General features: G+C 37.8%; 1 protein-coding gene across 2 annotated transcripts in view; it reads left to right on the top strand.

Annotated features, from left to right (window-relative positions):
* The window catches only part of Pi4ka (phosphatidylinositol 4-kinase alpha), a 128,125-nt gene that overhangs the window by 24,679 nt on the left and 87,872 nt on the right, over positions 1 to 15,574 (top strand). For both annotated transcript variants that reach the window (XM_058571762.1, XM_046421098.2), the window contains exons 5-9: positions 856 to 928; positions 1,606 to 1,865; positions 2,465 to 2,531; positions 10,270 to 10,418; positions 14,457 to 14,522. In XM_058571762.1, the coding sequence (XP_058427745.1) occupies positions 856 to 928; positions 1,606 to 1,865; positions 2,465 to 2,531; positions 10,270 to 10,418; positions 14,457 to 14,522 (615 nt within the window). The remainder of the gene's footprint in view (positions 1 to 855; positions 929 to 1,605; positions 1,866 to 2,464; positions 2,532 to 10,269; positions 10,419 to 14,456; positions 14,523 to 15,574) is intronic.

Raw genomic sequence — 15,574 nt, forward strand, 5'->3', positions numbered from 1 at the left:
AGATGAACCTTTATTTTATTCATTTATTTATATATATTACTGAGAATCGAATCCAGTGCTTCACATGTGATGCAAGCACTCTACCACTGAGCCACAACCTCAGCCCGGAAAATGAGCCAGTATTTTGAGTGAAGATCTAAAAAGCAAGTTGATTTCAGTTGTAGAGGCACAAAGCTGGGAAATGAAGACTAGTCCAATAAGCTAACATTAATACTATGTACTTTTGTGGGGATAAATTTAAAAATTAAAAATAACTGCAGAAGTAGAGGTTTCATAGCTGTAGAGTAGTACTTATGAAAAGGATTTAAGCATTTTATTTATCTGTAAGGTCTTTGAGCCAGCACCATGAAGTGGCTACTAAAAAGCTAATGGTTTGTTCATGTGTTTAACTTGTTGATTACTCTGGGTGAGTTCCTGCATTCCTGGAATATTAATATATTTTATTCTGAGCACTACACTTTCAGACAGATGTGACAAGTTGGACTGTAGTAGCAACATAAGCAGACAATTAGTGTCATAAATAACTTTTAATCAGAAGGAATAAGATAGGAAAGAATGAGGGCTATTTAACTATGAAAAGAGATTATATGGACACTAATCACCTATTTAGTGAATATAAAGAAAGGAGTAGCTCTAAGGGCTGCTAGGTACAAGCCCCAGGAGGACTTCATGACACATTGTTAAAAGGATTTCTGTACTTGCCTAGAGAATCAGGGTTTCTGACTCTGAAGTCACCATATGACAATAGTGGAGGGTTAAGTCAAGATGATACATACCTAAAGCTCCTTTAAATTTTGATTTAATTTTGTGCTACTTATTTGATTTTTTAATAAATTGTTCCCTTGACTGTTACAGATTTTAGAGGCACTTTTGCAGGTTTTACATGTCCTTTTGGGAATGTGCCAGGCCTTGGAGATTCAAGAAAAAGGTATGATTATAGATCTAAATGCTTTTTTCTTTTTTTTTATCTTCATCTTCATCTTTGCCTTGCATTGTTTTTTTCTAGTCTTTGCTTTTCTTTTCTGTTTTTTCCTATTCTTTGTTTTTCTTCTCTGTTTTTTGGTACCTAATATGCAGCCTGATGTATTTATGTATTAGGTTACATTTGTTGTGGGTTAATATACTGAGAGGCACATGGAGTCATGAGCACAGTTCTGTACACAAATGCTGGTTAGCCTTGGACAAGAAAGCCTCTGAACTTGAATTCTTTCACCTCTAATATTTGGATAGTTTATTTAGTTGACTTTCAAAGATCGTTTTTTCCTTAGTGTAAATAAGGCTACCAATATGATCCTAAGGAGATATGAATATATTAATTAAATTTAAGGTACCTACCTGAAAATATGACCTAAGTATATTATTGATTTGAATGTATCATGAATATATCAAGACCTTCCAAGAGATTAGCTGTAATGGAAACATAGTCTGAAGTTGTTAATGATGGGTTGGAAATATCACTGGTTAGCCCTTGGGGTTGACCCTAATACTATGGCTCTTTCTGAACCTTCACATTTGTTAGGTGGGTTGTGAAATATTACAAGTTGGTACAGCATGGCTCTCTCACAGATAGCTATCTCATCATAACCCTGTCACTTGGTCTTCTAGAATACCTTTGCAAATATGCAATCCCATGCCTGATAGGAATCTCTCGAGCGTTTGGGCGTTACAGCAACACAGAAGAGTCTCTCCTCTCGAAGCTCTTTCCCAAAGTCCTTCCTCATTCCCTGCGAGTCCCAGAAGAGCTGGAAGGTGTCCGAAGGCGTTCTTTCAATGACTTCCGCTCCATCCTCCCCAGCAATCTGCTGACGGTCTGTCAGGAGGGCACCCTAAAAAGGAAAACCAGTAGTGTTTCCAGCATCTCTCAGGTGGGGCTGGTCTCCTGGGAGAAGAGCAGGGGAGAAGGATCTCATTCAATGCTCATGTAAAGAAAATATCCCTTGTCTGTAGTTCAAGGAAACTTAAAGAAACATGAAAGGTTCTCACTAGAATTATCTTTAATGCAGAGGCTTGCCTTATCCTTTTTAAGATTTGTAAGTTACTTCACACCTGGGAAGAATTTGTTTCATAGTGGGTGTCAAACTATTCTGAGTGGGAGTTTGTTGGTGAAGAAGTATATAGTTGAAGACTGGAAGTGTGGCTCAGTGATAGAGTGCTTGCCTAGCATGTCTAAAGCCCTGGTTTAGTCCCCCAGCACCAAGAAAAAGTAGTACATAATTGACTAATGGAGAAAAGATAGGAAAAATTCAACTCAGTAATCAAGTATAAATATATGACTATATACAAAGACTTTGGCGATACAGTATGTAGTAGAGAATGCTATAACTACAATGGGCTTCAGGGAGGAGGTGAGGCTTGAACGAGGACTTCAAGTACAGAGCTGGCAGAGCGAACCTTGCCTAGACGAACTGGTCTGAAGTCTCACTGGCCTTTTCTGATCTGTAATTTAATTCTGGTTGTGTTTCAGGTCAGCCCGGAACGTGGCATGCCCCCTCCAAGCTCCCCTGGAGGATCTGCCTTTCACTATTTTGAAGGTGAGCTTCACCTCTCTGCCAGGAATATTGACTTCTTAGTATTCAGGCTCACAGTGACTTCTTGTGATGTTAACTCTAACAGTGTTGGCATCACAAGAGGTCACTGTGAGTCTGTTCTATTGTCATGGATACAGAGTAGAAAGCTTTTAAAAAGCATTTATTTTCTGTTTTCAGATATTTTAAATAGGAAAGTACAGAGAATTATTACAGAACCCCAAATGACTGCCATCAGAATATAGATGATGTTGAAGAATGTAGTAATACTACTTTATGGAGCTTTGCTGCTCAAAATACTTTCATATGATTTATTAAACTTGATTCATGTGAATACCCTTGTGCCATACCAGACACATGTTAAAATTATGTTCACTTTACCCTTGTGGGGAGTCAAGTGATAGGAAATGGAGAAACCAGAATTCCATGCCACATAATATTGTCTTTTCTAGTTTTGATTGATTCTGGTTGCTAAAAGAGCACATCTCAAGGCCATCTTGAGAGATACAAGGGGAATTTTTTAAAAAGAGAGTGTCTATGGGCTGGGGTAGTGGCTCAAGTGGTAGAGAACTCGCCTAGCATGTGCGAGGCACTGGGTTCAATCTCAGCACCACATAAAAATAAAATAAAGATATTGTATCCACTTAAAACTAAAAAATAAGTAAAAAAAAAAAAAAAAGAGGAGAGTTAGTGTCTAAATTCCAATAAATGTGGGCAGCTTTTTGTGCAGTATCTCTTGGATGTGTAAGAGTATAACATGTTTCATGGTTTTGTTTTGTTTTGTTTATTGTTTTGTGTATAACTAGGGACTGAACCCAGGAGTGATCTATCTCAGAGTTATATCGTCAACTCTTTTTAAATTTGATTTTGAGACAAAGTCTTACTAAGTTGCCCAGGCTAGTCTGGAACTTGGAGTCCTCTTGTCTCAGTCTCCCTGAGCAGATGGATTGACAGGCAGGTGCCACTGAACCTGGCTAATGTGTTACATTTTATGTATATGTTAGAACTAAAGGCCTAGTTCACTCACCTTCCAAAGAGATCCACTTGTCTAGGTGTAGAATATATCCTCCAGGCCCTAAAACCCTTGCTATCCCCAGGTCTTTGGGGCTTCTAAGGACAGCCATGATGTAAAACCTTCTCTTTCCCTGGTAAACATCTCTGTCTACCTTTTTTGGCAATGGATTCTCCCCATAGTGGTGAATTATAGTTTTATATATTCATTTAAGTGGCCGGATGGAGGCACACTCAGGTACTACTGATTGTGCAAGCTCTAATGTTCCTTTAGCAGATCTACTACCTACTGTGCTGGCAAGCTGTGAGCAAAGGGATGATATATACCTTTTAAGTGCACCTCACTGTAAGAAGCAGCAGTGCATGTGTACTTCTTTATTCTGTGTTTGTTCATATACTTCTAGTTACATTTGGATTCTTCTTACAGTAGGTCCCTACCCTTTCTAGGCCTTTTTCCTCAGTCCTGTATGAATATTTTTTAAGAATTATTATTATTTTAAAATTTCTTTCTTCTTTTAAAAAATTTGTTGTTTTTGGTACTGGTGATTGAATCCAGGGGATTTATTTTTTATTATTATTTTTCTTTAACCACTGAGCTATATCCCCAGCCTTTTTTATTTTTCACTAAGTTGCTAAGACTAGTTTTAAACTTGTGATTCTCCTGTCTCAGCCTTCCAAGTTTCTGAGATTACAGGTATAAGCTATTGTGCCCATCTTTTTGAAATTTTTATTGGTGCATTATAGTTTTATATACAGTTGGATTTATTGTTACATATTCATAGATACACACAATAAAACAATGTAATTCCATAATTTTCCTTCCTCAGTACCTTCACTCTCTTTTCTCTCCTTCCTCTCCTCTCTCCCTCCCCTCCCCTTGGTCCCCTTTTTCTAATCTACTGTTCTCCCCTTAAGTTCCATTTGTCCTGCAAATGACATAATTTCATTCTTCTTTATAGCTGAATAAGATTCCATTATGTTTGTATGTATGTATGTGTGTATATAGATATCTCACATTTTCTTTATTCATTCATCCACGGATGGGTAAGTAGGCTGGTTCCCTAATTTGACTATTGTGAATTCTGCTGCTATAAATATGGGTATGCATGTATCACTATAATATGCTGACTTTAATTCTGTAGGATAAACACTAAAGAGTGGTATAACTGGGTCATATTTTGGTTTCATTCCTAGTCTTTGAGAAACCTCCATACTGATTTCCATAGTGGTTATATTAATTCATAATCCCACAAATAGTGTATAAGTGTTTCTTTTTTGCTATATCCTCTCTAGCATTTATTATTATTTGTATTGTTTATGGCTGCCATTCTAATTGAAGTGAAATGAAATATCTGATTGTTTCCTTTGCTGTTCAGAAGCTTTTTAATTTGAGGCCATTTCATTTATTAATTCTTGGTATTATTCCCCAAACTTTAGGGGTTCTATTGAAACAGGTGTTGCTTGTACCCATATGTTGAAGTATTAACTACCTTACATTATCTTCTAGCAGTTACAAAGTTTCTAGTCCAATTCTTAGTTCTTTGATCATTTTGAGTTGACTTTTATTTAGGGTAAGAAATGGGGATCTAGTTTCATTCTTCTACATATGAATATACAGTTTATCTATATGTGTTTGTCTCTGTGTCTTTTGTTTTATTGGTCTATGTGTCTGTTTTTATGTCAGTACCATGCAGTTTTTGTTAATATAGCTCCGAAGTATAATTTGAAGTCATCTAAGTGTTATGGTGTCTCCAGCATTGTTTTTATATGTTTTTCTTTTTTTGCTTAGAATTGCTTTGGCTATTCCAAGTCTTCTATTCTTCTATATGAATTTTAGAACTGTTTTTTTTTTTTTTTCCTCTACAAAGAATGTCATTGGTATTTTGATGGGGATTGCAGTGATTCTGTAGATTGTTTTTGGTAATGTGGCCATTTTAACATCTTCAGTTTCCTTCTTCACTGTTCTATAATTTTTATTGTAGAAGTCTTTCACCTCCTTGATTAGATTTATTCCAAGATCTTACTTTTTTTTTCCACAGAAAATTCATCATTGATGTACAGGAAAGCTATTGATTTTTGATTAGGTATTCTGCTATATTGTTTGTTTATAAATTCTATTAGTCTTCTGGTAAACCTTTTTGAATCTTCCAAGTATAGGATCATATCATCTGCAAACAGTGACAATTTGGCTTCTTTCTTTCCTATTTATATTCCTTTTATTTCCTTTTCTTGACTAATTGCTCTGAGGTAAAATTTGAAGTACTGTGTTGAATAGGATTGATGAGAGTGGACATCCTTGTCTCATTCCTGGTTTTCAAGAGATTCTTCCAGTTTTCCCCCATTGAGCATGACGTTGGCTCTGGGTTTGTCATATATTGCCTTTATGATGTTGAGGTTAAGTTCCTTCTATCCGTGGTTTCATCATCAAAAAACTTCCCAGAAATCCAGAGGATCGTTACAGATTATTCTGAAAACCTATACTCTATTAAATGAGAAAACCTAGAAGAATAGTTAAATTTCTAGATACATATAGACTCCTCAAATTGAACCAAGAGATATAGAAAACCTATACAGGCTAATAACAAGTGAATGAGATTGAAGCAGTAATAAAAGTCTTCCAATAAAAAAAAAGCTCAGGACCAGATAGATTTTCAACCAAATTCTACTAGACCTTTAAAGAAGAGCTAATACCAATTCTCCTCAAAATATTACGTTAAGTAGAAAGGAGGGAATACTCCCATATTCATTATATGATGCCAGATACTAAAGCCAGTTAAGGAGACATTCAGGAAAAAAAACTACAGACCACATAAAAGTAAAAATCCTTAATAAAATATTAGCAAATAATATTCAGCAACATATTAAGAGGATTATACATCATGAGCAAGTTGGTTTCATTCCAAAGATGGCAGGATGGTTCATCATCTACAAATCTAATGTAATTTACCACACAAATAGGATTAAGGACAAAAAACATAGTCATCTCACTAGATGCAGAGAAAAGCTTTGACAAAATTCAGTACCACTCATGAGAAGAATTATTACTACTAAGTTTTTTGGGGGAGGGTACTGGGGTTTGAATCCAGGGGTATTTAAACACGAAGCCATATACCCAGCCCTTTTTATTTTTTATTCTGAGACCTGGTCTTGCTAAATTGCTTAGGGTCTTACTAAGTTGCTGAGATTGTCCATGAACTTGAATTCCTCCTGTTTCAGCCTTCCATGTCACTGGGATTATAGGCATGGGCCACCATGACAGGCAAATATTATTTTTTAAAAGCATGAATCTGATCATTTACTTTCTATCTGAACTTTCAGTGATACTTCCTCACATAAATCCCAGATCTTTGGTCCTTGGTTCTTCCAATTCCCATACTAGCTCAGCCACTTAGCACTTTGTCCTCATCTCATGGTGACTGTTTGAGATGAGGGATCACATTCTTCGTCTTCTTCTTAAAGTAACTGTTCTCTCTTGTTTTTTTTTCTCGTTTGTCTACCAGTTCTTATGTTGGCCCTTCAGAAGTACTGTTACAGTGTCCTTCTGTTCTAAGTTATTGTTTTGTATCCATTGGCAGTGCATCACCAGTGTTGTACTATGTTATGCCCCAACTTTGACACAATTAGGGCTAACTTCAACTCTTTGCTTTTTCTGAGCACTAGTACTTGAGAAAGTCATACAGTTTATTATTGGTTCTTTATAGATTGATATTGTTGATCACTATTTGCTATGAAAATATTATAGACTTATTTATTTTCTAATGATAATTTTCTGCTAATGTGTTTTTAAATATTTTTTGAGTTTTAGATGGACACAGTGTTTTATTTATTCATTTTTATGTGGTGCTAAGAATTGAACCCAGTGCCTCACACACTCTTCCACTGAGCTAAAACCCCAGCCTCTACTAATATGTTTTTAAAAATATTTTTAGTTGGACACAATGCCTTTATTTTATTCATTTACTTATATGTGGTACTGAGAATTGAACCCATGAACCCTCATATTTGCCAGGCAAGCACTTTACCACCCTTTCCTACTAAAGCACAACCCCACCCTCTCCTACTAAAGTGTTTTTTTTTTTTTTGGTACTGGGGATTGAACTCAAGGGTACTCAACCACTGAGCCACATCCCCAGACCTATTTTGTATTTTATTTAGAGACAGGGTCTCACTGAGTTGTTAAGCTCCTTGCCATTGCTGAGGCTGGTTTTGAACTCACGATCCTCCTGTCTCAGCCTCCCAAGCCCCTGGGATTACAGGTGTGCGCCTCTGCAACTGGTGCTAATGTGTTTTAATAATGGATTTTCAAATAATTATTTGCTTTTGGATTCATATTTATTAGTGCCAGATGACTAAATGACTTTATTTTTGTTTTGACTTTTTTCCTTTCATTTTTTATTATGGTGAAATATACATAAAATTGCCATCTTTACCATTTTTAAGTATACAGTTCAGTGGTATTAAATTTATTCTTAATATTGTGTAGCCATCAACCAACCCTCCATCTATCTTCAGAAATCTTTTCATCTTGTAAAACTGCAACTCTGTACCTATTAAACAATAATGCCCCATTTTCTCCTCACAGCTTTTGGCAGCCACCATTGTACTGTCTCTAGGATGTTGACTGTGCTAAGTACCTCACAGGAGTGGGCTCATACAATAATGTCTTTTTAAAATTTTTTTATTTTTAGTTGTAGATGGACACAATACCTTTATTTTCTTTCTTTCTTTTTTTTTAATATTTAGATTTTTTTAGTTGCCAATAGATCTTTTATTTTATTTATATGCAGTGTTGGGGATCAAACACAGGGCCTCACATGTGCCAGGCAAGTGCTCTACCACTGAGCCACAACTCCAGTCCTTATTTATTTATTTTTATGTGGTGCTGAGGATCAAACCCAGTACCTCACATGTGCTAGGCAAGTGCTGTATCACCAAGCTACAACTCCAGCCCCAGTATTTGTCTTTTTGTGATTGGCTTACTTTACTTGATTGTTCTGGTTTTGAAACTTCTAGTAGCGTGCATTTTTGTACTATTTGGTAATAAAACATTTTTTTTTAATGGTGACATGTTGAAAGCATTCCTTTTTTTTTTTTAGAGAGAGAATTTTTTAATATTTATTTTTTAGTTTTCGGTGGACACAACATCTTTGTTTGTATGTGGTGCTGAGGATCGAACCCAGGCCGCACGCATGCCAGGCGAGCGTGCTACCGCTTAAGCCACGTCCCCAGCCCATAAAACATTTTTGATGCTCTGTGAACTTCAAACTTTTAACATTGCTGAATGTTTAAAAAAGCATCACTCTCTGGATGTTGTGGCACACACCTGTAATCCCAGCTACTTGGGAGAATTGTAAGATCAAGGCCAATCTGTACAATTTAGTGAGACTTATCTCAAAATAAAATAATTAAAAAAAATTTTTTTTAGTTGTCAGCTGAGCTTTATTTTATTTATTTATATGTGACACTAAGAATCAAACTTATGCCTCACACATGCTAGGCAAGTACTCTACCACTGAGCCACAACCCAGCCCCTCAAAATAATTTTTAAAAGAGCTGGGGTGTGGGATTGGGGATTTAGCTCAGTGGCAGAGCACTTGCCTAGCGCACGCAAGGCCCTAAGTTTGATCCCTGACCCTGGGAGAAAAAAAGGGGGCTGGATGTGTCAGGTGCAATGGCACACACCTGTAATCCCAGCAGTTCAGAAGGCTGAGGCAGGACAATCATGAGTTCAAAGCCATCCTCAGCACCTTAGTGAGGCCCTAAGCAATTTAGTGAGACCCTGTCTCTAAATTAAAAAAAAAAAAAAAAATTTAAATGCTATGGATGTGACTCAGTGGTTAAGCCTCCCTGCGTTCAATCTTGGTATATAAAAAAAAAAGGATGGGTGTAGCTCATTGGTGGAACTCTTACCTAGCATATATGAGACCCTGGGTTCAATTCCCACAACCAGAAAATTAAAAAAGGTATCAATCTTTTTCTCTCCTTCCCATACATGAATTTACATTTTCTGGGTTGAAAGTATTAAGACACCATCATATCTGAGCCTTTGACCTGAAATAGTCACGTGAGAGGTGTAGCTCTCCAAGGATTTACAATCCAGCCTTTACTTGTTAATTTAAAAAGGTGGGGGGCTGGGGCTGTAGCTAAGTGGCAGAGTACTTGCCTAGTATATGTGAGGCACTGGGTGTGATCCTTAGCACCACATTAAAAATAAATAAATAAAAGCATTCTGTCCAACTACAACTACAAAAAAAAAAAAGGCAGAGATCTGTGTGTGATAGCACATGCCCATAATCTCAGCTCCTCAGACCCTGAGGCAGATGCATCATTAAGTTCGAGGACAGCCAGCAACTTAGCAAGACCCTGTTTCAAAATAAAAAATTAAAAAAAAATAAGAGGGAGCTAGAGTTGTAGTTCAGTGGTAGAGTGCTTGACTAAGCATGTGTGAGGCACTGGGTTTGATTCTCAGCATCACATATAAATAAAATAAAGGTACATTGAAAACTAAAAACATATTTAAAAACAAAATAAGAGGGCTGGGGGATGTAGCCAGTGGTAGAGCACCTCTGAGTTCAATACCACAAGAAAAAAATAAAAACAAGCAAGGAATTGGAATATAAACAAAGTCAAATCTATGTTTTTGTTGGTTGTTAGGAGAATCTGCTTGAGGAAGTATCCTGGTCATCTGTGCCCATGGGTAACTTCTCCCCACCCTGCCTTTTTTTCTTGCCAGCCTCCTGCCTGCCCGATGGGACTGCTCTGGAGCCCGAGTACTACTTCTCCACCATCAGCTCCAGTTTCTCAGTCTCTCCTCTGTTCAATGGCATCACCTATAAAGAGTTCAATATTCCCCTAGAAATGCTTCGGGAACTTTTAAACTTGGTAAGCAAAGCACTGATGGATTAAAAACAAAAAAAACTGATCGTGGGGATATCAGTGAAATTGCCAGGGATGGAAGCCTGTTTTTCTTTTCTTTTCTTGTTTTTTTTTTTTCAGTATTAGGTATTGAACCCAGAGGCACTTTACCACCAACCTTTTTTATTTTTATTTCTTTTTTTTTTTTTTAAGAGAGAGAGAGAATTTTTTTTAATATTTATTTTTTAGTTTTCGGCGGAAACAACATCTTTGTATATGGTGCTGAGGATCAAACCCGGGCTGCACGCATGCCAGGCGAGCGCGCTACCGCTTGAGCCACATCCCCAGCCCTATTTCTTTTTTTTATTTGTTCTAATTAGTTATACATGACAGTAGAATGCATTTGGACATATTGTGTGCAAATGAAGCACAACTTCTCATTCCTCTGGCTGTACATGGTGCAGAGTCTCACCAGTAGTGTAATCATACATGTATATAAGGTAATAATCTTTCTCATTCTATTGTCCTTCCCATCCCCACAGCCCCACTACTCCTCTCACTCCCCTCACCCTTTTTATTATAAGACGGGGTCTTGCTAAATTGCTGAGGCTGGCCTCAAACTTGTGATCCCCTTGCCTTCGTTTCCCCAGTTGCTGGGATTATAGATTATAGACATAGACTACCACACCCTGGAAGCCTATCTTTTTTTAGGGGAAAACTTTGAGTACAGATTACATCTGGTCCCAAGTACTCACCTGAAGTTCTTGGGAGTAGATGTATTTCGGGTTTAGGATTTTTTCGGGGTTTTAGAATTGTACATATAGTAATGAGATGTTTTGTGGATGGGACCCAAGTCTGAGCACAAATTTCATATGTGTTTCATAAATACCTTATACACACAATCTGAAGATAATTTTATACAATTTTGTGGGAGTTTTTTTTTTGGGGGGGGGGTGGTTGGGGGAGATGAGGTCTTGCTGTATTGCCCAGGATGGCCTTGAATTCCTAGGCTGAAGTAATCTTGTCTCAGCCTCCCAAGTTGCAGAGACAAAGTGCATGCCACTGAGCCTGGCTTATATAGTGTTGGGTTTTTTTGGTACCAGGGATTGAATTCAAGGGCACTCGACCACTGAACCACATCCCCAGCCGTATTTTGTATTTTATTTAGAGACAGGGTCTCACTGAGTTGCTTAGCGCCTCACCGTCTGGATTTGAACTCACAATCCTACTGTGTCAGCCTCCCAAACTGCTGAGATTACAAGCGTGCACCGCCATGCCTGGCTTATATAGTGTTTTTAATAATTTTATGTGACTCAATACATGAAGGTAGGTGTGGAATATTCCACTTGTTGCAACAAGTTAGTGCTAAAAATGTTTCAGATTTGACACATTTCAGATTTTCACAATAGGGATGCTCAACCTGTACTAGTATTTCCAAGTACAATTTAGAAGTTGTGAATTTGCAGATTAAAGAAAGAAGGAGTGGGAGCTGGAGTTGTGGTTCAGTAGTAGAGTGCTTGCTTAGTACAGGTAAGGCACTGGGTTCGATCCCTAGCATCACATTAAAAAAAAAAAAAGTATTGTGTCCATCTACAGCTAAAAATATTAAAAAGAAGAAGGAAGAAGGGTGGCATTTAAAAAATCATTGTGTATAATTTAATCCTTTCAGCAAGCATGTAGAGGCAATAGCAGCCCCATTTAGAAGTAAAGAAATCATTGTCAAGTACATCAAGGATAGTCAGGCCAAGGGCAGGCTAGGCTTAGTCCAAGGATTCACATTCCACTAATCCAGTGCTTTTTGCATTGTACCTGACTCTACAGGTACAGTTTTGAAAACAAATCTGTGGCCAGATCTAGGGGCCCTGAAGTTCTTACTGTAGAACTGTGTGGTTCAAGATAGATTTGAGTGGGTAGGAATGACACCATTATTGATGAGAGATTCCAAAGATCAAATATTCTATTTTGAAAACTAGGAAATGAAAACACTGGAAAGCATGGAACATGCACTAGAGAGAGCAGCCATGTGATATGTGGAGGTGAATAGAAATCACTTGGAGAATAGATTTATTTAGGTTGAAAATGAAAGAAGATATTAAAAATAGGTGACAGGGCTGGGAGTACAGTTCAGTGGTAGAGTGTAAGCCCTACATTTGATATCCAATACTGTTTTAAAAAAAAAACAAACCCTAGGGGGTAATTAAAAAGGATGGAGCCATAATGAATTGCTAAATGGCTTAGTATGGATTTTGTTTTGTTTATTTTGTTTGTGATACCAGGGATTGAACCCAGGGGGCACACTATAACTAACCTACATCCCCAGCACTTTTTATTTTTTATTTCAAGACAGGGTCTTGCCAAGTTTCTGAGACTGGCCTTGAACTCCAGATCCCCCCACCTCCACCTCCCAAGATGCTAGGATTGCAGGCATGAACCACTGCACAGGCCCCTAGAATATTTTTGAAATTTCTCTCCAGAAGGAATTTTCTTAAACTGCTTCTCAGTGTGGATGTTCCAGACAAAATGGTGGTCCAGGTGGCCATAGCCTTCACAGATGGCTCTTCTAGTACCACGTCAGAAATCCTTATTTACGCCTAAATATTGCATATACTTTCTGGAGGGAATTTTTTTTCAAGATTTTTAATTTTCTAAGTTTAGGTTTTCTTTTAATATTTATTGTTTTTTAGTTTTTTAGGTGGACTCAATATCTTTATTTTATTTTTATATGGTGCTGAGAATCGAACCCAGTGCCTCACGCATGCTAGGCGAGCATGCTACCACTTGAGTCACATCCCCAGCCCCTAAGTTTTCTTTTGGGCAATTTTTATTTATTCTGTTGTGTTATCATTATTTATATATTTTGGAAATGACCTTCATCAAGTATTACAGTTCAAGGGGGGAGCAATTTATCAAATGATTCTGTAGCTGACTGAATAATCTGTTCCTTTACTAAATTCCATTTAGAGAACAGATGAAAATAATTGCTTCTATTAGAAACTTAGCTGGATGTGGTGTTATGTACCTGTGATTCCAACTACTCCAGAGTCTGAAGCAACCAGAAGTTCAAGATAAGCCTGGCCAACATAGCAAAACACAATCCTATCTTTAAAAAAAAAAAAAATGCAAATGCATGCCTTCCTTTGAGGTCTAGGGATGTAGATTAGTGGCAGAGCACTTGGTTAGCATGTGTGTGGGTCTCTGTACCAACAACAACAACAAACATTGAATTTAAAATATGTTAAAAAAAGATAAATTTAAAATATGTTAAAAAAAAGATAAATGGAATTTAAAACAGGTGGTCCTGTTTAAATACTTGAGAATCTTTAGAAGAGCCAGTGCACCAAGATCTAGAGAGAAAGGGGAGCCCTCAGTGTCTGAGGACTGGCTGTGAGTGTGTTCTAGTTGTTTGAGAGGGGATTGTTGGAGGATATCACACATATATACTTGTTAACTCCTGATGGATGAAATGTCAAATGTCAGATGAATAGAATCTGGACACTTTCACATCCTGGAGATGGAAATAAAATGGCAAATTTAAGGAAATTGGTTCTTTTCCTTTTTTTTTTTTTTTTAAATTTTCTTTTTAGTTGTGTATGGACACAGTGTCTTTATTTATTTTTATGTGATGCTGAAGATCAAACCCAGTGCCTCACATGGGCTAGGCAAGCAGTCTACCACTGAGATACACACCCAGCCCCTCTTTTCTTTTGTTTTTAATGTCATTCCTATCTAGGGTAAGAAAAGAAGTCCCAAGTGATGCCACAAACAGGGGATTTTGTGCATATTGTTTGACTTACAGCCATAATTTATATGTTGTTAGCTTGTTATTTTCATCATATTTTTCACCACATGAATTCATTATGGTTCTATAGGTTTGTTTGTTTTGTTTTTATGCCAGGGGTCAAACTCAGGGCCTTGGGAATGCTAAGCACACCCTCTACCACTGAAATACATCCCCAGCCTTGTTATGGGTTCTTTTTGAACCTCATTTGCACTTTGGTAGAAAGAGCTAATGTTCCTATCTCTTTATTCCGTCAATTGCTTCATGAGGTTTTGTCTCCCTGACAGGTGAAGAAAATTGTTGAGGAGCCTGTTCTCAAATCCTTAGATGCGGTTGTAGCCAGTGTGATAGAGGTAGGTCCCTTCTGAGGGCATTACTACAAAATTGGCCTAATTTTAAACATCTACAGGGGGAAAGCGGATGATTCATGTGGGGGCTGGGGTAAAAGGGATTACCAGTGAGTTTTTAGCTTAATTTAACCGTAGTTCCATGTAATAGCAACACACCTGCCACCTGAGCACCTGCTCTGTACCTGGTTTTAAATATATCACCTCACAGTGCCTCTGACAAGTAGTCATTTTTTCTGTTTCACAACTGGAAGGTAAAGGTTCATGGGGGCTAACCAATGTGCTCACATAGTATACTGTGGGAGTTGGGAATCCAGCTTGTGTCTATGACTTTTATCTTCCTTTCTCCTTTTGTGCTTCCATAGCTTCTCCAAGTTGAGAGCTGCACTTTATAGGCACAGTAGGCCCTGACTTTTATGTTAAGGGGTGTGTATCTGGGAAACTATGGCTCATAGCTTTATAAAATCATTTCTGGGAGATCTCAAAAACTCAGGGAACATTTGAGTCAGGGCCCTTTTGACTGTGAGTATCTAGAGAGGTTGCTGTTTTCTAGGCTGATTATTGTCATATGGGTATGCCAAATACAGATTCTTATTTAAGCCTAATGTGCTTTCTCTCTCCTGATTCTGAGACACATAGGGTGTAATGCTGCTGGAGCTCAGGTTTGAAGTGGGGAAGAACTTCTAGGAACCAAATCTTAAGTTTGTAATATGATACTTCCTACCTTGCCTGCAGCGCTTTGCAGGTTGTTGTCCTACCCACCAACTTGGACTGAATTTACAGTCTTAAGAGGCCTCTTGGTTTCTCTTGTCAGGGAATAGTCATGTATGACTGAGGGAAGACTAGGGAGACAAGGATTGAGAGTTAGCTAGGGCAGTCTGACAGCTAGAGACTTCTTGGATCTGCACTCCAGCTCTAATGAAGAGCATCATTTTGCATTCTAAGGGTTGAGTTGAAGCTCCATGGGACTCCCTTTGAGGGCTGGTTTTATGGGTAGAAAGGGAAGGCTGGTAATGTAGGATCCTGAGACTCTCCTTCCTATTGAACCAGAGCAGTTT

Source organism: Marmota monax, unplaced genomic scaffold (genome assembly GCF_021218885.2).
Source record: "Marmota monax isolate L192 unplaced genomic scaffold, Marmota_monax_Labrador192_F-V1.1 WCK01_AAM20220418_F8-fsc00157, whole genome shotgun sequence".
Classification (NCBI taxonomy): domain Eukaryota; kingdom Metazoa; phylum Chordata; class Mammalia; order Rodentia; family Sciuridae; genus Marmota; species Marmota monax.